Raw genomic sequence first — 23,628 nt, 5'->3', positions numbered from 1 at the left:
TGCGTGAGAGCTCTGGTCACCCAGAGCCAGTCCAGCTCAGTAACCAAGCAAACCACATGCTCTTCTTTCTTGAATAATATTTTCCGCAATAACATGCCTTAAGGAAATGCCAACGAAGCCCGGCCCACAGGTCAGAAAAATAATGAGGTCATTTAACAATGCAGACAGCCCGAGACTGAGGTAGCATTTGTGGCCACATTCTTGGACATGACATGAAACCATCTTCTTGTATTTCAGGGTCTCAAGGGGCCAAAGTCTCCTTCATGTGTTAATTCGGAGCTCAGTTCTGACTGGCTGGTGGCTGCTCCTTGCAGAGTTATCAGTTTTGGAGCTGAAGCAGCTCTTCAGAAAGACAATGGTTTTCCCAAGACAGAGCAAGGCTGCAGCTGGTTGCTAAGCAAAGGGGGATCAAAACATCTGTCTGAAACAGAAGCTGCGAGCCAAGACAAAGCCAACTGGCAGACACACATCAGCCCACTAAAGGACTCTCCTGTCCTCCCACTGCTGCTCCCTCACCAAAAAGTCCAGGCCACATGAAAGAGCCACGGAGTGAGGGGACACTCAGAACACATCACCCTCAGCAAATGCACTACCTCCCACCAACGCCATGCCCACATCACAACCCAGCCAGAGAAAATACAAGAAAGTTTGGTTTCCCGCAGTCAGAGCCAGAAACCCATCTGTGGGGAGGGTGGGTCCTCCCCCTCCCACAGCACTTTCCGCACCCCTCCCTGCACTGAGCTGTGGCCAGAGAGGGAGGCCAGCTCCCCTAACAAGAGGGCTTGAGCACAGGACTGGCCACTGAGTCTTTGTAGTTGAGTTTTTTTCCTTAAAAATAAGAAATCCAGGAAAACAGTTTGCACCTTAAAAAGCCAGGCCCAGTGCCACACATGCCTCGGGCAGAGCCAGTGACAGGGCCCAGCACAATGGGCAGTTCCTTACACTTCAGGATGAGGCAGAACAGGCAGGGCTGGGCTGTGTTTTCACTGGGCCTGGTAGCCCCAACCCTCCTACCCAACAGGGAACAAGAAAGAAGCACAAAAATACCCATTTCTCTCCAAGTGTGTGCACCTTCTCTTTTGACAAGAGGGAGGGGTGGAGCAATGTTTCCTAGCCACGAGGGAAGTCCTGGAGTGGGGCTTCCATGCTGCACTGCCTTGCACAATCATCCCTAATTAGGTCCTAACAAATTAGGTCCTGCGGCTGCAGGTTCTGATCCTGGCTACTTTTCCAGTTTCTTCACTCACTTCTTCCTGAACCTTCCTCAGTTCCTCCCCAGCTCTTCTTCCTCTCTCAGGTGATTCCTCTTGGGAAGGCTCCTCCCACCTCAGGGCCGCCTCCCTATTTCCACATGAACATGAACACACTCACACATACTCCTCTAGAAGCCATGTGGTGTGACCCATGTATGCCTCCTTGTGCTACATGAGATCCAGGAAGGAGCACAGCTTTGGGAACTGAGGGAGCCTGAGCGGGGAAGCCACGCACCCTGTCACACTTCAATTTCACCACTCAGCAAAGGGTCTAGATGCCCACTGTGTGCCAGGCATGGTTCTAGGCTCTGGAGAAAAACAGGCAGTGAGGAAGCAATATGATGAGAACAGAGCGTAAGACAAGCCAAGTGAAGAAAATGCTTCATCTGTGGGATGCTGTTGGATGGAAGACTGAGCAGCCAGAAGGTCCTGGAGGCCTTGAGGAAAGGTTTCAGAAGAGTGGGAGGACACAGCCTGGCTGGAGTCACTTCAAGGGAGACTGGGAAGAGGGAAGGTGTGTAGACAACCTCGTCACATGGGAAAACCAAGAGATGAGGTGGAGGCCAGGGTCAAGAGAGGGTTTCTTAATGTGAGCTAAGACAGCCTGTTGGTATAATGGTGCAAATGACCGAGTTAGGAAGGAAAGGGGGAAACTGCAGGAGCGAGGTCTTAAAAGATGAGAGAGGTCAAGGTCACTGGGCAGGGGGACGAGCCTGGGGGGCTGTCCACTGTACCAGAGCCAGGGAGTAGGTGTGGGGGCTGTTGAAAGTTCTTAGCTACCTTCGGCCGGGCGCGGTGGCTCACGCCTGTAATCCCAGCACTTTGGGAGGCCGAGGTGGGCGGATCACGAGATCAGAAGTTCGAGACCTGCCTGGCCAACATGATGAAACCCCGTCTCTACTAAAAATACAAGACAATTAGCCAGGCGTGGTGGCGGGTGCCTGTAGTCCCAGCTACTTGGGAGGCTGAGGCAGGAGAAATCGCTTGAACCCGGGAGGTGGAGGTTGCAGTGAGCCGAGATCGCGCCATTGCACTCCAGCCTGGGGAACAAGAGCCAGACTCCATCTCAAAAAAAAAAAAAAAAAAGAAAGTTCTTAGTTACCTTCATTTTCCCAGTGAAATAGGAAGCAAAATCATCAGGTGTGAGGGGGATGAGATGTGAAAGGCTTGAGGAGATGTGAAATAGTCATCCTGGAGGCCAGATGGCTGGGGAAATGCAGGAAGATTTTTTGATTCCACACAGCCCTGGAAATCCTTTATGAAGTCTCACAGAACAGTCAAGATTGCTGTGTTTTTCTCCGGCCACATTCAGCAACACAAGTGCATGCAGGGTGCAGAGGAGGGCGGGAGAGGGCTAGAGTCACTAAGAGCTGGGGATACCGTGGACAGGTGTGCAGGAGAGGGAACGGGGCAGAGAGGACGGCGAGTGAGACGCCAACAGAGCAGGCGGGTGAGGCTCTCCGTGACCTCACCCAGACAGGAACAGAGGAGGGGTAGAGAGACCCAGTGAGCAGGGAACTCAGCTCCTTAATGAATGGAGAGGTGTGGCCAAGGAGGAAGATGGATTCCAGATGGTTCCTCCTACGGAGGGAAGAGGAGCTGTGGCCCAAAGGAGCACCACGGGACAGGGACAGGGTGTCTACCCCACCTCCACCATCACTCCCAAGGACAGCAGAGTGGTCTCAAGAGAAGGCCCAGCTTGGGGGGAGTGCGTGCTCTAAGGGAAGCATTCAAAGACGAGGCCGACCACGGTGCGGTGCGGGTAGGTCAGGGGTGGCGGGGGTTGTGTTTACTGAAGACAGTTCCAGAAGGCTAGGTGGTGGGGGGAAGAGTTGATCAACTTACTAAAAGTCAGCTCCTACTCCATATTTCAATCCAGAATCCAGAAAACAGGCCAGAATTCATTTTTCAGGACTTTCTGATTTATTTGTTGTTGTTTGGCGAGAAAATGAGCATGGGTTAGGGACCCACTGGGACCTGTTTGCTCACCTGGGTTAGAGGGGCTATGAGACGGCCTGCTGAGCCCCAGGCTCTCAGGAGCCTCTGAACACCAGGACATGTGGTCCAAGAAAGATGAAGGAACAAACAGCCAAATCCAGCTCTGAGTAAACACACTGATTCTGCTTCCTTATTCACAGCCCCACACGTGGCGCATCTCAGGCACATATGGTTTGTGACTCTCCGGCCTTCTCCATACATGTCTGCTCTTACGTACAGAGGCCCTGTCTATCACTAGGGGAAAACATCATGCTATTTTTTACAAAAGGGCAGAAGAAACCTTCTCAAGTGATGCTAGTTACCATCATTCCGTGGATTTGGAAACAGCTTCCTCCACTTTACCAATGGTTTTCTGTACCTAGAATTAGCTCCTGCCTCAAAAAAAAAAAAAAAAAAAAAAAAAAAAAAAAGCCTTTTGGCTTGGTGAGAACCTGGCCCCAGAATCTTAATCACGTCATCGCCAGGATTCCCAAACTGCATGCCGAGGTGCACTCCTGGACCATAAGCTGTTGTGCTGTGTGCTGTCAACCAAAGGTCAAACGTGTGTAAAAAACACTGGCCTGAGCAGGGCTTGAAATCTGTCATCCACTAACCGGAGCTGCACGGCTCCAAAGAGAACAGGTCTCCTAGTCACCTGCACATCACAGCTTTCTACTCTAGGGCCCCTCCTTGGGGAAGCCCACTTCACAGAACGAACACTGCCTGCCCTGACTCCTGCCAGGGGCTTCCTTGCCCTCCCAAACCCTGGCCTTTAGAAGCAGGATGCCCTACCCACCACCTGCCCCAATTTCTGAACACCACGGCCCCCTTACTACCTCTTGCCACTCCGGGTCCTGCACCAGGCTGTTGTCCGCCTCTAGCACCTGAGCCCCACCTGGATGTTCGTAGCCCTGAGCTTGGCTCCCTGGGCCTGTGTCTCAAGGTCTCAGCTGGAAGCTACATAGGGGTGCTCCCTAGAGGGCAGGCTCAATCTGGACTTGTCTGGAAGCCCATAGGGCTGGCTCAGAGCCTGTACAGAGACAACCAAACATCCCATGGGAAAAAGGTCAGCAGGCTAAGGGGAGGGAGACAGGTGCCAGGGCATGGCCATGAAGCCAGGAGCTGGGGTAACTGAGCAGAGTGCGCTGCCTGCCACCTGGGGCCTGAGCTCCATGCCTGAATCACAGGGGGAGATGGCAGGAGAGTGGGGCTGGAGACGGGGCAAGCAGCCCTCACCCACCCAACAGTGACCATGTGCAAATGGCCGTGCTGGGCAGAACCGGCCACACTGGCTCCATTGTTTTGGCCATTTGTATTTTTCCTTTGGAGAATTGCTCATTATATCCTTTGCCAATTTCTCTGTTGAACTATTTGTCCTTCCTTCTTCATGATCTATAGGAGTTCTTTTATATGCTATGATCATCTTTGGCCTTTTTCTATGTTACAAAAGGCTGCACAAACTTTCCTTCTGGGCTGCTGCTTGTCTTTTCACTACGTTTATGGTGTCTTTTGATATATTGGAGTTTTCCATTTTTATGTAGTCAAATCTATCATTCGCACACAGGGGGAATGGGAGGCAGGGGCCTGGGATGCAAACGCTCTCTCTCCAGATCTGCGTGCTGGCTATGTGGGTGTGTTCACCGGGTGAAGATTCATGGAGCTCAACGCTTCAAGTGTTCATTTTTCTCTATGTATGTTACACTTCAATAAAAATATTTCTTATATCTGTCAGGTTTATTTCCTTTATGACTTCTGAGTTTGATGCTTTCCTTAGAACATCTTTCCATGCCGTAACGCTGTGAAAGCATCGCCTATATTTTCTAATACTTTGAAAGTTGTTTTTTTACACTTAAATACCTCTGCATTTATTTTAATGTATAATAAAACATAGGACTCTCACTTAGTGTCCATATGGATAGTTTTGGTCACAGGCTTAGCAAAATCTTTCTTCCCTTCTGTATGAGAATTTGATGTTTAACTATCTAGCTCTGGTTCCCTGGGAACCCCAATCAAGGTGGAACGTCAACTCTGTTACTAGACAACATTGCTCATGGTAAAAATGACCTTGATTGGCAAATTGCCTCTGGACAGGGAAGACCCATAAGTGAATTATAACCACTCGGTGAAGATGCCAGGCATGGGGCTTCCTTAGGTGTGGTAACTCTTGTAACATGGAATGTCCCTTGTGTGAACCCAGGGCTCTGTAAGGCTGGTAATTTTATAAGGGATTCTGGCTCCTTGGGGACCCAGGGCTTTCAGCTGCGGGAGGAGCTAGTGACCAGAAGGACACCTGTGTGTGCAGCCACCTGCAAAAACTGCCAGGAAGACCCCTCACTCCCCTGGAAGCAGAGCAGCAGGCAGCATCCTGCTGGCCAGCCAAGGTTTCCAGCCTGTTCCTCTCTGAGCAGACCGGCCAAGAATGCCTGCGTGAATATCCAGTTGAATAGAGCAGGGGCCTCTTAGGCACTGCACTGATCAACCACACGAACAGCAGGTGCTGAGTATCCACCCTTACCTTTCTCTGACCAACTGAAGTCATCACCTTTATAAGAAACAAAGTAACACTGCTCACACAAGTCTGTTCTGAGCCTTCCACTCTACTGTGTTGATTTGTGCTGACAGCCTCCACGATGCTTAGGGCTTTATAATATGTTGTGCTACCTGGTAAATCAGTCTGTCTTTGTGGATCCTTTTCAGAATCTTGGCTATTTTTTTGCCAATGCTTCGTCATTCAACAGTGTTTGCCAAGCCTCATTTCCACACGAGGCAGTGTTAAGGTAAGGTACTGAACGAGATACACAATGCCCCCGTATTAGTTGCCTGGGTTGCTGTAACAAAGAACCACAGAACGGGGGGCTTGAAACAACAGCAAATTTATTGTCTCACAGTTCTGGAGGCCAGAAATCCAAGATCAAGGCGTGGGTAGGACCATCTTCCCTTGCTTTTCCCAGCTTCCGGTAGCTCAGGCATTCCTTGTCTTGTGGCAGTGTCACTCCCATCTCTGCCTCCATTGTCACATGGCTGTCTTCCCTGTATGCCTTCACATGACATTCTCCCCTCTGCGTGTGTCTGCCTGTGTCCCTTTTCTTCTTATAAGCACGCCAGTCACATTGGATTAAAGGCCCACCCTATACCAGTACAATCCCATCTTAACTTACATCTTCATTGCATCTGCAAAGACCCTATTTCCAAATAAGATTGCAAGGTATCCCGGGTTAGGACAGCAATATATTTTTCTGGGGCACACAATTCAACCCACAATGCATTTTTGTAGTGGACAACAGAAGACACCCACGTAAGCACACACATAAGGTAATTTCAGTGATAAGCGCCAAGAAGAAAGGAAACCAGGCATGGGGCAGAGACAGTTGGTGTGTGGGGGCTGCAGGGTATTCCAGCCACAGAGGTCAGGAAGGTCTTACTGTAGTCGCGAAGCTGGGGGGGGGGGTGCGGGGAGGGGGTGGGGTAGGTGGGGAGACGGAGGCAGCAGCAGCCAGGCCAACCCTTGGTGTACTAGTCTGTTCTCGCACTGCTATAAAGAAATGCCTGAGACTGGGTAATTTATAAAGAAAAGAGATTTAATTGGCTCATGGATCTGTAGGCTATACGGGAAGCATGGCAGCATCTGCTTCTTGGGAGGCCTCAGGGAGCTTTTACTCATGGTGGAAGGCAAAGTGGGAACAGGCAACTTACATGGCAGGAGCAGGACCAAGAGGGTGGGGTGGGTGCCACACACTCTTAAACAATCAGATCTTGTGGCAACTCACTGTTTCAACGATAACCCCAGGGGGAATGGTGCTGACCATTCATGAGAAACCACCCCCATGGCCCAATCACCTCCCACTGGGTCCCATCTCCAGCACTGGGGATCACATTTCAACATGACTTTGGGTGGGGACATAGATCCAAACCATATCACCTGGGGGAGGGAGTGCATGCAGGTGGGTGTGAAGATTCTGAGCAGGAACAAGTCAGGCTGCTGAATGCAGTGAGCCCAGGAAATGGTGGGAGATGAGGGTGGAGAAAGAGGCAGGGGCAGAGGATCAGGGCTGTGTGAGCTTCAAGCAGGTCACTATATGGGGAGCAGGGGAAGAGCCAGGAGACTAGTTAAAAGGCTGCCAAGCAGACCAGGAAAGCACATGGGGCAGTGGCTGCACTCTCGATGTAGCAGCGATAACAGGGGGACTCGGTGGGATTCACTACTGGCTGGTAGGTTGGATGAGGCTGAGGAAGGAAGGGGCGTCAGAATGACTCACAGGCTTTTATTACCAGCAGTTGCCTGGATGGTGCTGCCATTAACCAAAATGGGAGAATGAAGGTAAGAATAAGTTTGGATGTAGGGGGAGTCCAGCGATACTGTAAAATCAGCCTGTTACATTTTAGACCAGGCTCTTGTTGGAATTTAATTGGATTTACTCATCAATACTTGCACTTCCAGATTAACTGGAGAGGAACTGCCATCTCTATAGTGTTGATGTTCCCATTCCAAGAACATAGTATGCCTTTCCACAGATGTGGGCTTCAGTCAAGTTCTATAGCTTTCTTCTTTTAGGCCTTATACACTTTGTTTATTCCCAGAAACTGTGGGGGAGTGGCATCTGCTTTTCCCATTACAGACTCTAATTGATTAATGATGGCATTACGGGAAGGCTATTGATTTTTATCTGTCGATGTTGAAAAGCAGCCAATTTATAACTCCCTGTCTAGTGAACCACCAAGCAGCTTGTCACCTGGCTCACGGAGGTGTCAACATTTTCCCACTCTTATTTCACCTACTCCCCGTCCCCGCTGTGTGTGTGTGTGTGCAGGCACGTGTCCATCTGTCTCCTGGCACACGCCGAACAGATCCCAGACATGGGATCACTTCACTCACAGATGCTCATTTCAGGCACAGATGGGCATTTCCCACACAGATGCTTCAGGATCTAGCTCTCGGTTTTCCTGAGTGTATGATCCTATCCTCCGCACTCAAAATACCTTAGGAGTGTTCAGAAGAGAAGGCAGGCACAAGACAGAGAGCTCCCCTAGGAGGGCCCAGGAGAGTGGATGTGATGGAAGCAGAGTTTCAAGGTGCTCCTTTGAAGCTCACACACCGTTTTTTTTTTTTTTTTAATAGAAGCACCCCTCAAGTCTTTGTTCCAGGTGTATATTCTCTTTTAAGCCAAAATTCTGAGAAGCTCTCAGCAACTTAATTTTCCTGACAGAAAACTGAGCCTGAAATCTAAAAGGAGAAGATGTTGCCCAAGACAGACACACTCAAAGGCCCTAGAAGTCTGGGGCTATTCATATGCAGTCATATTTCATCATATTTTCTCATTGCCTGTATATAGTCTGAACATAACTTGCTTTATGTTTTAAGGGTGAGATCCAAATACCACTTCTGCAGTTGGCTGAATCACTACCGCTCAGGCTGGGAAAAGGCCTTTGCCAGTTTTAGCAGGATGGGCAGTCTGGGGCCCATACAGCTTCTTCTGTGAATTAGGAGGAAGTGCCCCCACACCGTAGATTCAGACACACACAGCCACAGCCTGGAAAGCAAGGTGGTGCAGGGCAATGGAGGGGCGCTCCTGGCCAGGAACCCCCTGGGACTCCCTGGGGTCTTCAGAATTGCCAATATTTTCAACATCCTCATGGAAATCATCTCTCATCTATCTTCCCCTGTCATAAGAGCCCAAATCTATTGCTTCTGGTTAAAATCAGTGTATACCACCAGACAGAATCCCTCAGGCCTCACCCAAAAATGCCATTTATGTGGTCTGCCTGGAGGGCGTGGCAGATGCCCTTTGAAATGAAAACACAAGCTTCTGTCTGTCCACTCTGGAGACATGAGATTCCATCATGGAATTCCATTCCCGCAGCTCGCTGCTGGCCCTGCCGTTTCCCACCCAGCTGTGGTTCTGAGCTCGCCACCCACCGCCAGGTGGTCCAGGTGAAAAGAGAGGTAGATCCCCCACCCAGAAGGGCCTTGTTACAAGGGCCTGGCTCAGGCCTGGGCAGCTCCAGTCTTAGTTTTCCAAGATTCCTTTCTTTATTCACATCATTTAAATAAAAACAAACAACCTCCATTGTTGAAACAGACTGTGACAGCCAGTGTCACTGTTCTGCCCCGGAGCACATGGACTGTCACTGCCAATGACAGCCTTCTAATCACTCATCTCTGCCCAGCTGGTTCCACCTGACCTCAGCTTTGCTGAATCAGCAGGAGCTGCAGAGAACGGTCTCCTCCTCTTAAAGAGAATGTTTCCAATAGACAATATTTATCAGTCATTGATAAGATTCATGGTAAAGCGGGGTTCATGCAACATATAAAACAGACAGTTTAAACAGACAGATAAAAAAGACCACACACTGGCTGGGTGTGGTGGCTCACACCTGTAATCCCAGCACTTTTGAAGTCCGAGGCGGGTGGATCAAGGGGTCAGGAGATCGAGACCATCCTGACTAACATGGTGAAACCCCGTCTCTACTAAAAAATACAAAAAATTAGCCAGGGGTGGTGGCGGGCACCTGTAGTCCCAGCTACTCGGGAGGCTGAGGCAGGAGAATGGTGTGAACCAGGGAGGCGGAGCTTGCAGTGAGCCGAGGTAGCTCCACTGCCCTCTAGCCTGGGAGACAGAGCGAGACTCTGTCCCAAAAAAAAAAAAAAAAACCCACACATTTCCAGACACACAAACTCCCACCTCCCTAGCCAAATGACAGTCCAGGTTACTTAAAAAAAAAAAAAAAAAAGCTATGCAAGAATGAAAGTTATGTTTTTAAGAATGCCATGCACATATACACCATGGAATACTATGCAGCCATAAAAAATGATGAGTTCATGTCCTTTGCAGGGACATGGATGAAATTGGAAATCATCATTCTCAGTAAACTATCGCAAGAACAAAAACCAAACACCGCATATTCTCACTCATAGGTGGGAATTGAACAATGAGATCACATGGACACAGGAAGGGGAACATCACACTCTGGGGACTGTTGTGGGGTGGGGGGAGGGGGGAGGGATAGCATTGGGAGATATACCTAATGCTAGATGACAAGTTAGTGGGTGCAGCGCACCAGCATGGCACATGTATACATATGTAACTAACCTGCACAATGTGCACATGTACCCTAAAACTTAAAGTATAATAATAAAAGAAATATAATATATTATATAATAATATTATATAATAATATATTATATATAATATAATATTATATAATATATTATATATAATATAATATTATATAATATATTATATATAATATAATAATATTATATAATATATTATATATAATATAATAATATTATATAATATATTATATATAATATAATATTATATAATATATTATATATAATATAATATTATATAATATATTATATATAATATAATAATATTATATAATATATTATATATAATATAATAATATTATATAATATATTATATATAATATAATAATATTATATAATATATTATATATAATATAATAATAAAAGAAAAAAACTTAAAAAAAAAAAAAAGAATGCCATGGCCCTCAAACTATGAAGCTACTACAATAAAACATTGGGAAAGACCTCCAGGACATTGACCTGGGCAAAAATGTATTGAGCAATACCCCACAAGCACAGGCAACCAAAGCAAAAATGAACAAAAGAGATCATATTAAGTTCAAAAGCTTTTGCACAGCAAAGGAAACAATCAACAAAGTGAAGAGACAGCCCACAGAATGGGAGGAAATATTTGCAAACTACTCATCTGACAAGGGACTAATAACCAGAATATATAAGGAGCTCAAACAATTCTACAGGAAAAAAAATCTAATAATCCAATCCAAAAATGAGCAAAAGATTTTAATGCACATTTCTCAAAAGAAGAAATACAAATGGTAAACAGGCATATGAAAAGGTGCCCAACATCACTGATCGTCAGAAAAAGGCAAATCAAAACTACACTGAGAGATCATCTTACCCCAGTTAGAATGGCTTACATCCAAAAGTCAGGCAATAACAAATGCTGGCAAGGATGTGGAGAAAAGGAAACCCTTGTACACAGTTGGTGGGAATGTAAATTAGTACAACCACTATATATGTTATATACTATATATATGTTATGTAGTATACATATGTTATATATGTTATGTACTATATGTACTATATGCATACAACCACTATGGAGAACAGTTTGGAGGTTCCTCAAAAAACTAAAAGTAGAGCTACCATATGATCCAGCAATCCCACTGCTGGGTATCTACCCAAAAGAAAGGAAGTCAGTATATCAAAGAGATGTCTGCACTCCCATGTTAGTTGCAGCACTGTTCACAATAGCCAAGATTTGGAAGCAACTTCAGTGTCCACCAACAGATGAATGGATAAAGAAAATGTGGTACATATACACAGTGGAGTACTATTTATCCATAAAAAAGAATGAGATCCTGTTATCTGCAACAACATGGATGGAACTGGAGGTCATTATGTTAAGTGAAACAAGCCAGCCAGCCGAGTGGAGTTGCTCACACCTGCTCACACCTGTAATCCCAGCACTTTGGGAGGCCGAGGCGGGTGGATCACCAGAGGTCAGGAGTTCGAGACCAGCCTGGACAACATGGTGAAACCCTGTCTCTACTAAAAATACAAAAATTAGCTGGGTGTGGTGGTGGGTGCCTGTAATCCCAGCTACTTGGGAGGTTGAACCCAGAAGTCGGAGGTTGCAGTGAGCCGAGATCGCACCACTGCACTACAGCCTGTGTGACAGAGCAAGACTCTGTCTCAAAAAAAAAAGGAAAAAAAAAAAAAAAAAGAAACAAGCCAGGCACAGAAAGACAAACATTGCATATTCTCACTTATTTGTGGGATCTAAAAATCAAAATTGAATTCATGGACATAGAGAATAGAAGGATGGTTACCAGAGGCTAGGAAGGGTAGCGGGGGGCTAGGGAGGAGGTGGGGATGGTTAATGAGTAAAACAAATAAAAATAAAAGGAATGAATAAGAACTGGTACTTGATAGCACAACATGGTGACTATATAATTTAACTGTACATTTTAAAATAACTAAAAGAGTATAATTGGTTTGTAACACAAAAGATAAATGTGTGAGGGGATGGATGCCCCATTTTCCATGATGTGGTTATTACATATTACATGCCTGTATCAAAATATCTCATGTATCCCATAAATATATATACCTACTATGTACCCACAAAAAAATAAAAATTTTAAAAAGTCATGGCTTTTAACAAGAATCTGCTAAACCAGCCATGGAATCAGCACAGTCCATGATATTTTAATCAATCCCTTGGCATTCCCAAAGTAAGCTTCAATTGCTTTTTATAAGTTTTTGCTGGTTGTAGGAAAGGGTAGACTCAAGAAGAGATAATCTCATGTATTTTCATTAATTCATAAGTATCCCATAAAAAATGCAGAGCATCAGATTTCTAGGTTTAGCTGAGACCTCAAAGCCATCTTCGATTTTGCCTTGCCAGATCACATCTCCTAAGATTTGCATTTCTGAGTGGTTTATAACTTTAGGTGTGTGAAGTAGCGATGGTGACGGTGACATGTTTAGTTTTAAAACTGTTTTAAGACGCATGGAATCTCAGAGTAGGAAAGGCAACTAGGTTGTCATTCATTTGTTTTCAGATTAAGATATTGGGGCCCGGAGCAATTAACTAAATTCCCCCACTGGAAAGAAGAGCCTAAGGAGCCAGGGCTAGGATTCAGGTCTCCTCCCTCCCAAGCTGATGCGAGATCCTGGTACTCAAAGCTGGTCGTGGACCAGCATCATCTGGGAGCTTGTTAGAATGGCAGGCTCTCAAGGCCCACCCCAGAGCCAACGAGGCAGAACCCGATTTGCCACAAGAATCTCCAGGTGAGGTGAACAAGTAAGGTTTTGGAAGCACTGCTGTCCCGGGTTTGTTGACTTAGGGTGAGGAGGGGAGGTGTTCTCAGCCAATTTCCTTAAGGTTCGTCCCTCACCTGGTCACAACGCACTCACCACTTTCTCCGGCAAATGTGTGTGCCAGGCTCCAGAGGCGTTCTCTCTCTCCCCCTCCTTAGAATCATTCAGACTGTGCAGTTAAGCTAGGCAATCTCCATCTGTGATACACCCAAAGCCTCTCCTGGCGTGGCACATGCTCCCTCTCTGAAAGCAAAGGTATTGACTTTGCAGCTGAAAAAGAGACTGGGGCTTGGGATGGGAGAGGCAGGTGCTGAGGGCTGGGGTCTGGCTGTCCCATTGCCCAAGGATGTCTTGTAAGCCTCAGTTTTACCCACCGTGAGCAGTCACTTAGTTCCCTGTCCTCAGGGCAGAGAGGTGGGAAAGGACACAGGCGAAGAGTTTGGAGGTGGTATCACTGGAACATTCTAGGTTCAGAGCTGAGGAAAGGGAAGGAAGTCATTTGCCTCTTCTGGGTTACTCCCACCAGTCAGTAAGAAGTCAATGCAGGACCACCCCTCACCTTAGCATTCACAGACAGGCAGCCAGCAGCAGGGGTGAGAAACTGCACGGGAGCCCAAGCTCACCTTAAATTTGGCCATTTTGCTACATCTTGCCAGGAGCCTGGAGCAGCCCGGTCCTCCGCTGGGTCTGAGCAGCAGCCGCTAACAACCTGCCCCCTCCCGCAACCCAAGTCCCACACCAACGCCAGAGCCAGGAGAGAATTTAGAGTCAGAGTTCTGCTCAGGGAGACCACATCCTACTTCGAAGGACCCTGGGGACATGCATCTTCATTTCCTAGCAGCTGTGATGAAGGAGCAGGCGTGTGGGGGTGAGGCCCTGTCCTCAGGGGGTGCGTGGGCTCACTAGAAACATACAACTCCATCTGAGATGGAAGGCTGGCTTGGGGCACGCCAAGGAGAAGGAGAAGGAGGCATGAGAGAGTGGGCAGGGATGCAGGATGCAGGGATGCAGGAATACAACCAGGCGCCTGAGAGCCCCATGTCCTCAAAAACCTGCCTTAGAATGAAGCTCAGACCTTCACACTGGAGCCGTGGAACTTGATCCCACCTCCTGCGGCCTGGGCCTGGGGCACAAGCACAAGGTGCCTCTGTGGCTGACAGGCTCCCAGTGAATCCGCTGCTCCGAGTCACCTTTTCAACCAGGAGGCTTTACAAGCAGTGGCAGCCCGCCAGCCTCGCGGGCCAAGGGCACAGACGGCGCAGCCCACAGGACCTGGCCGGGGCATCTAGCCTCCTGGCACAGCACCAGACTCAAGCTCCGAGGCTGGCTCCTGCCCAGTGCCCCCCAGGGCAAGGCACAGTTCCATCCACCAACTTGGCAGAGCCTCCCAGCCCCCCCGAGAAAAGCCCACAGGGTCAGGAAGACACACTCTGCAGGAGCCCCAGCACCCTCCCGCAGACACTTCTCCAGCTCAAACCCAGGGGCATCTTGGAGCCGACCCAGTCCAACATTCTGGGTTTGCCAGGCCTCATGTTCCTTGAGAAGCCTGGGGCCTTGTAGCATCCTTTGCACTGGGGGGCGCTTTCCTCAGCACCTTGGGGCCGCATCAGCCTCTGCTCCCAGTGCTGGGGACATCCGTGTGGAGGCTCAGCTCTGCCCCCAGGAGCGTGGGCTTCAAGCATGTTTCTCCCAGAGATCAAGTTTTGCCTTTGTAGTGCCACACCCTCTGCTCAGAAAGGGGCTGGCTGTTTCCCCAAGTGGGAACCTCCTCGATCAAAAGTGTATGTCAGACGAAAACCAAGATAAGCCAGAGACAACAGGACAAAGGGAGTCTTTTTCCATATATATATATATATGTTCATTTTTTTACATAAGAATGAGATTTTACTGAACATATTGTTCTCTGGAGCCTTCCACTGGAGGTGGAGCCTCAGGCAAGTTCTTAGGCCTCTTGTGCCTCAGTTTCCCCAAGTGTAAAATGGAGATTACTAGTACTTGCCTTGACATAAGGATGAAGTAAGTTAATACATGTAAGCCACTTGGATCAGCACCTGGTAGGTGGTAAACACTCCATAAATGTCAGCTATTATGATCAAGTTGAACCAAAGTTTATTTAACCAGTGAAAAACTCAAAACAGCTTGCAATAAACATCCTTGAAGCAAAATGGGCTAGTGATCTGGGACTGTTTCCTGAGATAAACTTCTGCATGTAGAATAGCGGATTAAGCACTCCGGTTTTCATTCACCTGTCTAAATTTTCCTCCAGAAAGAAAGAATGACTTACGTTTACATGAACAGTGCCAGAAGGCTCCTGCCCGTGAGATCTCGAAAAGAAGCAGTGCCCTGAACCGGGCTGTTTCGTATGGACCTTGAAGGTGGACTCAGCCTGCCCACTGACAGCCTCCTGTCCACAGTGTGTGGTTGATGGCACTGCAGCTCTGGGGGCTTTAAGTGTCATGTGCACCCTCCCAGCCCAATTTGGTTTTCACCTCGAAGAGAGCTGGCCACGACACCAACAAGCCCTGCCCAGAAATGCTAAAGGGACTCCGATCAAATTCCCAAGTCTGAGTCTGAACCAGTTTACCCACGGCTTTAAGGACAATTCAAGTGGAAAGAAAACAGTATACCCCATCCTCAGTGGGAAGGCCGAAGGAGCCCAGCAACAGAAACTGAGCAGCCAAAAAGCACAAAGGAGACCCTGAGCACCCCAGGAACGCTCCAGAAGAGAGACACAGCAGAGAGACACAGGCTGGGACAGGTGCCCAGGACAGGTCTGCCTGAATATCTGTAGGGTCTGGGGCCAGAGTACTCATGAGTGCTGCATCCTGTATGCCCAGCTGTTCAGTTTTAAATCAAGCTAACAAAGTAAAACAGTTAAATAAAATAGGTTCTATCCTCCTACCTCGAAAAGTACGCCACCATGACTACCTGGAAGGCCAGGTTCATTATGTGGCCAGTGGGGAGGGCGGCCCCAGCCTGGCCACCTTCTCTTCCCCAAACCTGGGCTTCATGCCCCCCTGCAGGGAGCCTTGTGCATACACACACAGAGTCCCAGCTAGTGTGTGTCCCGTTCCACCTGTAACATGCCCTTGCCACCCCAACGCCCGGGCCTGGGGTGGACACACAGCTGCACAGTCTGCCTGAGGCCCTGGGAGGGGGCTGAGCAGGCTGCACTGTGCTTAGCACACTCCAGGGTCTTGAGCAGCAGGAATGTCATCCAGAAAGGGGAGCGTAGAGGCCACTGGACATGGCCCTCGGCCCTCTCTTGCCCGGGGCTAGAGGTAGTGCCGTCAAAGGGCCCAGACCTTGTCCTCCCGAGCTCACCAGCAGAGCGCTCCCTGTTCTTCCAGGCTGTGGTCGACCCTTCCCAAGTGGTCACTTTGCTTTTAAAAATGTGTCTTGGCCAATGTCTCAGAATCAGTTCATGCCACCATTTCTGCTGCTGGCCACACTGAAATCTGCCAAGTAAATTTTGAACTTGCATAGCATGGTAACTATAGTTAATAATAATGTATATTTTGAAATCACTAGGAGAGTAAATTTCAAATGTTCTCACTACAAACAATAAGTGGTCAGGTGCAGTGGCTCATGTCTGTAATCCCAGAACTTTGGGAGGCCAAGGCAGGCGGATCACTTGAAGTCGGGAGTTCGAGACCAGCTTGGCCAACACGGCGAAACCCCATCTCTACTAAAAATACAAAAATTAGCCGGACATGGTAGCACGCGCCTGTAATCCCAGCTACTCAGGAGGCTGAGGCAGGAGAATCGCTTGAACCTGGGAGGCGGAGGTTACAGTGAGCCGAGATCGGTGCCACTGCACTCCAGCCTGGGTGAGAGAGCAAGACTCCACCTCAAAAAAGATAAATAAATAAACAAAAAAGTATTTGAGGTGATGACTACGTTAATCATCTTGATTTAATCAGCCACATTGTACACATATATGATCACTTTGTACCCCATAATATATAATAATCCTAATCTGTTGGGCCAGCACAGTGGCTCACACCTATAATCCCAGCACTTTGGGAGGCCGAAGCGGGTGGATCACTTGAGGTCAGGAGTTCGATACCAGCCTGGCCAACATGGTGAAACGCCATCTCTACTAAAAATACAAAAATTAGCTGGGCATGGTAGCACACGCCTATAGTCCCAGCTACTCAGGAGGCTAAGGCTAGAGAATCACTTGAACCTGGGAGGAAGAGGTTGCAGTGAGCCAAGATTGTGCCACAGCACTCCCACCTGGGCGACAGAGCAAGACTCCATCTCAAAAAACAATAATAATTTGTCAATTTACAATAAAATAAAAAAATTGAACTTCTATATCTAAATGCAAGTAAGGAAAAAAAAAAAAAGCCAACCCAACAAATTAGAATCTTGCCTGGCTTTAAACAAACTAAATTTTAGGAGATTCACGTTTTCATAAAAAATACATGAACAAGTGAAATAAAAATGGCAATATATTGATAACTATCAATGCCGAACGACAGGTAGACAGGGGATTCATTTTTCCCTCTACTTTTGTGTTTGAATATTTTCACAATTAAAGGCTAAAAGCCAAGTTTTTGAGCCACACAGCCAAAACAAGAGCCTGGTAAGATTTGAAATCACGATCTTACAGGTGAGCTACAAAAATCACAGGGAAGGCCGGGCGTAGTGGCTCATGCCTGTAATCCCAGCACTTTGAGAGGCTGAGGTGGGTGGATCATTTGGGGCCAGGAGTTTGAGACCAGCCTGACCAACCTGGTGAAACCCTTTCTCTACTAAAAATACAAATATTAGCCGGGCGTGGTGGTGCATGCCTGTAGTCCCAGCTATTCAGGAGGCTGAGGCGGGAGAATCGCTTGAACCTGGGAGGTGGGGGTTGCAGTGAGCCAAGATTGCGCCATTGTACTCCAGCTGGGCAATGAGACTCCGTCTCAAATAAACAAACAAAACCCACGGGAGAAGCACACACCATCCCAGTTTGCATTTTGTAAACACTATGCTGAGACAGCCTCCGGCTAGGAGAGGAGGCAAACCAGTCCTGGAGGCAGACAGACCACCGTGGTCCCGGGTCGCTGCTCTAGTTTCCCACGTCAGGGGCCCCGGAACCCTTGCCTGGTCCTACCTGTGGTTTCAACTTTGTCCAGGAGCATTTATAAAATGGTGACTTATTTGATTCTCTGTGATCCTCTCTAGCAGATCAAAATTCCAGTCCGTGACCAAATAAATCTGGCCAGAATGCCTGAGAAAGTGATGTAGGCAACAGTTCAGACTGAGTCCTGCTCCGCCCTGGGGCCAGCTCACCAATTCAAAGCTAAACTGGAGATGTGGCCTCACACAACAGCAGCTGAAAGAACCTGGGGGCCTGGTGTTTACACAGAACCTTTCCCCCCAGAAGCTCAAAGTAATTTAGGGACACCCATTAATTAACTTAATTAATTCTCTCAAGTCTCCTGCCCCATCCCTCCCTCCCTGCTGCCTGTTCACAGCAAAGCCCGGCTGGGCGTCAGGAGGCAGGACTTCACTCACACACAGCCCGCACTGTAAACACAGGGACACCCTCAGGCCACCGTTCCTGGGGGCTGTTGGAGAACCTTGAACTTTGGAACACTGTCGCTTACTCTGAAAATAGACAAAATCCATTAACAATAAGCACTTTTCCCTAAGTTTACAAGAGACAGAGACAGGAGTAGGTTTTTGTCCCATGTGCAAATAAGGGAACATCTGTTTGCTAATTGTGGATTGTTGGCCAGGGAAGCTGGTACCGGCCACGGGGCTTCCCACCTGTGCTGAGAAGGCCAACTACCCTCCAGTCAGGTTCCCGAGACTTCATAAAAGCCTTTTAAATCAGTGCCAATACATTTGGCTTTTCTGCCTCTGGAATTTTTGCTCCCACTGATCTACATAAAAGACAGATTCAGATTCACAACCTAATTCTTTTAGAAGCAGGAATTTGGAATAATTCTTTCAACAATCCTGCTAGCAGGCCAGACGGCCCTAGTGTGAAGAGTTCACTTTAGAACAGGACAGGTGAAGACAGGTTCAGATGGAAGGAGTCCAGCAATCAACGAATCATGGACCATCCGTTTTTCCTAAAAATCACAGCCCAGTTCAAGCCCCTGTCTCCAGGCCTTGCCTGAAAATGATAAGGAACCACCCAGCCCCTTCGGCGAGAGGTACCTTTCCAGTTAGGATCCTTCAGGAATAAAATGTGCTATGAAGGGGCAGCGCCTGTGGTCATCAGGCCCAGTCCCCTCATCTCCTCTGGCCCCTAGGAAAGCAGCTATGTGCATCCGCAGCGGAGCAGGATGGAAGTTAGAATGACTCAGGGGCCGGGAAAGACCACTACCCACGAAGCAGTTACCACAACTTCAGTCTCTCAGCCTCTCATTACTAACTGGGAGGGACCCATCACAGGAAAACCACAGCTGAAGAGAAAAGGAAGCTACCCCCGACCCGGAACTTCAAGGAAAGGGTGAAAGGTCAAGATTAGACCACCAGCTACGCCAGCTGCCACAAGTGTCCTGTCCCATACAAAAGTAGAGATTGCAGCCTTCTTGTAAAAATTCACCTTCTCGGGTCAGGCATGGTGGCTCACGCCTGTACTCCTAGCACTTTGGGAGGCCAAAGCAGGTGGCTCACTTGAGGTCAGGAGTTAGAAACCAGCCTGGCCAAAATGGCACAACCCCGTCTCTACTAAAAACACAAAAATTAGCCAGGCATGGTGGCGTGTGCCTGTAATCCTAGCTACTGGGGAGGCTGAGGCAGGAGAATCGCTTGAACCCAGGCGGGGGTGGCGGTGTTGCAGTGAGCCGAGATCGCACCACTTCACTCAGCCTGGGCAACAAGAGTGAAGCTCCATCTCAAAAAAAAGAAAAAAAAATCACTTTCTCCAAGAAAGGAAAGTAAAACAGCTAGCTAGCCCTTTGGAACACAGACGGGAATTTCAAGTTCAGAGCCATTTTATCCAATAGTGATGCATTTAGGATATGTTGAAAGTTTGAAACAACTTTCTAGTAACATAAGGCTCTCTCCTACAAACATTCTCTGGACCAGCAAAGCCACCAAATGCTACAGCTGCTTTTTAAAAATAGTTTCATTTCACTTAAACAAAACAGACTTTAAAAAATTAAGTTTTCAGGCCAGACACAGTAAGTAGTTCATGCCTGTAATCCCAACACTTTGGGAGACCAAGGCGGGAAGATCACCTGAGCCCAGGAGTTCGAGAACAGCATGGGCAACATAGTAAGACCCCATTTAAAGAAAAGAAAAGAGAGAGAGAAAAAATTAGCCAGGCATGGTGGCATGTGCCTGTAGTCCCAGCTACTCAGGAGGCTGAGGCAGGAGGATCGCTTGAGCCTGGGAAGTTGAGGCTGCAGTGGGCTGTGACTGTGCCACTGCATGCCAGCCTAGGCAACAGAAGAAGCCTCTGTTTCAAAAAAAAAAAAATTTTTTTTAAAGTTTTCTACTGAAAAATGAATGCTAGGTTAAATGACAAATGTGGACTGCACATGAGTTGAAGACGAGCCAATTCCTTTCTTACATTCTCTGTTCTAAAATCTGGTATACTGTAATCACCACCGTGATGTAAATCTCAGCCCAAACTTCAGCTCCTAATGGAAAATGTGCACTACATTACTGTCATTAATCATTTTTAAATCTTCACTTTTGAAAAAATAAAATTGCTTTTTTTAAGCTGCTTCAAAGAATTCTTGAATGTGTATGAACTTGGCTTAATGTTGCCATAATCCAGCTGAAGGACATTTTAATCTATTTGATGAAACAGTAGTTTTGTACCATGAAATTACTCTTTCGCTTCTGATAAATGTGGTATGAAGTAGACATCTAAAATGGAATGGAAATTTCTGTGGTTTTCTTTCAAGGCCACACCAAATAACCAAACTTAGACTCTTCAGGACAGCACAAATTGGAATAATCTGAAAATAACTTAATCTACAATTCACTGCCCACTTTTGATGCTGAGACTACTGGAGACATTGTTTCAGTAATCAAGTGACTGAGAACAAGCTGGATAAATGCATGTTAATGAAATGATTAGGGAATCAGAAGAGATAGTCCTTCCAAGACATACATCCGAACGGGAGTCGATGCATACAAATGTGAAAACAAGGCTAGAAGCATCTACAAAGCAGCCTGCTGCATTTGCCGACCACCTCAAGTACGAGTGACCCCGGGCTGCACCTTGTTTAGCTAGGAATACCGGCAAGCTGTTACAGCTGGACGCCTAGTGGTGAGAGCTTACTCTCAGGTGTCCACATTTACAAGTCTAACAACCAGACCTGGTTTCACGTGCTTTGGTGCTACCCAGGTTTTCCTTATAATGGTTAGCACAAAACAAGGGACCCAGGTTAGCGATACCAGGAAGCCACGCATTGAATGACATTACAGAAACAGCCACATAAAAGTCAGGTGGATGGTGTCACCTTGGCAAGCAACTTAGCCTCTTTAGGCCTCAGTTTGCTCATCTGCAAAATGGGGATAATAATAGCTTTTTAGTAGAATTGTGAGAATTAAGTGAGATCATGTCCTAAAGCCCATAGCACAATGCCAGTTTCAAGGCTTCTGAAGTCCATAGGTGAAATTCGCTGGCTTGGCAGGATCTAAGACAGCATAAAGGTCATGGTATATTTGTTTACAAGTTCTATAAATTGCAGCACCGATGCTTCTCGACCAAGTATTTACGTGGGACAAAGCTGCCATCAGCGGTTTCTCCAGAGCGTATGTTTTGGGGCTTTTGTCCCCATCCCCTCCAGGAGTGGAGCCGCCAACACAAACCAAAGGGCAATCACTGGTTTCATCAACAGGTGCAAAAGAAAAGGCGCCAGGCACAGGGTCAGGCCGGCTCCTAAGTCAACACCCCGGGATCCTCATGAATACGCAAAGCGCCCCAGCCGGCTATCCAGCAACCATATCCTCTGGCCGCGCGGGCCGGAGATCCCCGTGGAGGGGCGGCCGGCCTCCGTGCGCCACCGGCCCAGCCAGAGTGCTCTCTTGAGTCCCCAGCCCCACTTCATTCAAAAAGCCACCCCTCTGCGCGCGACCCCCACGCCCCGGCAGTCCCAGCGCCGCCCGATCCCCTCGGGAAGGGGGGGTACCCGTCTTCCCGAGGCTGGGCGAATGCGGGCGCCCTCTCCTCCGGGCGTCGCTGCCCCCGGCCCGGACTCACCCAGCGTGGCCACCGTGCCGGCCTCGAACAGCAGGCAGTCGCCGCGGCCGCGCGCCTCCAGCAGCACGCTACAGTCCCCCTCGGCCCCCAGGCGCCCCAGCAGCCGCAGCCCTTTGCTCAGGGCCATGAGGGTCGGGCCCACTGCGGGCGGGGGCCGGGGCCACGTCCCCCCGAGGGCGCGCTGCCCGCGACAGCTCCCCGCGCGCCCGCAACTTCCCAGAGTTTCACTTTGCGCCGCCGCTCCCGCCGCGCCAGGCTCCTCCCCGGCCTCCTCCCCTTCCTCCTCCTCCCCACACGCGCCTCCCCAGCCTGGGGCAGGTGAGGGCGCGCCGCCGCCTCCCGCCCGGCCCCGCGCTCCCCCCAGCGGCCAGGCAGCTGCGCGAGGCCGCGCCCCGGGACTGAGGCTCCCCGCGGGCGGGCGTGGAGCGGAAGAGCCTCCCAGATGCCACGCATTCCTCGCTGCGGAGGAGGATGCCCCGCGCGGGGCGCCCCCGGGAGCCTGGCCGCGATGCCGGCCGCCCGCAGCCTTATATGGGCAGCCCGGCCCGGGAGTCCGCCAGGCTGGACCCGCTGACTGCTCCCGCCGGGGGAGCTGCGCCTCCCTGTGTGGTCGGCTCCTGCGACCCTGGACGAGTCCTTTCGACCCTGCGTGCCTCGGTCTCCTTGCGGGGAAGCGGGGTCATAACTGCGCCTACTTCGGCGCGGAGGCCTGAGTTAATTCCCGGAGGCGCTTAGCGGGTGCGGAGCGCGTGGAGCGGGCTGGAGAAAGGTTACCTTTCACTAGCGTTCTATCCCGGAGGCTGTTGCGGTCACCGACCCCGCCAGGGAGAGGTGTTGGGGGTCAACGGTGCGTTGTCGCGAAGAGACCTGGAGCCGTGATCCCCAGACCACGACCCCCACTTACCACGTGACCCTGACTTCTCTGCGCGCCACCTTCCTCTCCTGTCAGATGGTGACAGCGTCTCTCCCACCGGCTCTGGACACCGGCACGTGTCCGCGCGTGTACGCTGGAGTGTGTGGCCTGGCGGCCCAGTCACCTGTGGCCCGGCCTTCTGGCGCGAGGTTCTAGCGCCGAGGCTTGGCCTGTCAGAGCTGCAGGGGAGGTGGGGTGGGGATGGGTGTTTAGGGCTGGGTTGGAATCACTCTTTGGGGTGGTTTGGCGGCTTAATTCCCTTCGCTTGTGCTGGGTACGTGGGGATGGCCCGAGAAGCCTCCATCAGCTGTTTCCATGCTGCCCGCAAACGAACTCAGTTCCTCTCTCACCCCATTCTGCTGTACTGGGCCAAGCTGTTTGTCTCTGGGACTTGTCCTAGAAAGGGCAGAGCCCCCAGAGCCAAGCAGAACACTGCCAT

At 49.1% G+C, this 23,628-nt stretch overlaps 1 protein-coding gene and 1 long non-coding RNA gene across 4 annotated transcripts in view; both read right to left on the bottom strand.

Annotated features, from left to right (window-relative positions):
* The window catches only part of SYNJ2 (synaptojanin 2), a 117,986-nt gene extending 95,450 nt beyond the window's left edge, over window positions 1–22,536 (bottom strand). For 2 of the 3 annotated variants that reach the window (XM_031012330.3, XM_019029957.4), the window contains exon 1: window positions 22,277–22,533. In XM_031012330.3, the coding sequence (XP_030868190.2) occupies window positions 22,277–22,403 (127 nt within the window). In that variant the 5' untranslated portion in view covers window positions 22,404–22,533. Of the gene's footprint in view, window positions 1–22,276 lie in introns of all 3 variants that reach the window. The other variant, XM_004044878.5, reaches the window with a different exon arrangement.
* On the bottom strand, window positions 1,352–2,627 carry LOC129534310 (uncharacterized). The gene is made up of 3 exons (XR_008680858.1): window positions 2,356–2,627; window positions 2,034–2,153; window positions 1,352–1,561 (listed from the first exon to the last, which is right to left on the bottom strand). It is a non-coding gene; the product is annotated as an uncharacterized lncRNA (long non-coding RNA).
* Window positions 22,537–23,628: the final 1,092 nt, after the last annotated feature.

This window comes from Gorilla gorilla, chromosome 5 (genome assembly GCF_029281585.2).
Source record: "Gorilla gorilla gorilla isolate KB3781 chromosome 5, NHGRI_mGorGor1-v2.1_pri, whole genome shotgun sequence".
Classification (NCBI taxonomy): Eukaryota; Metazoa; Chordata; class Mammalia; order Primates; family Hominidae; genus Gorilla; species Gorilla gorilla.
This window is presented reverse-complemented; position numbering and strand designations above follow the sequence as displayed.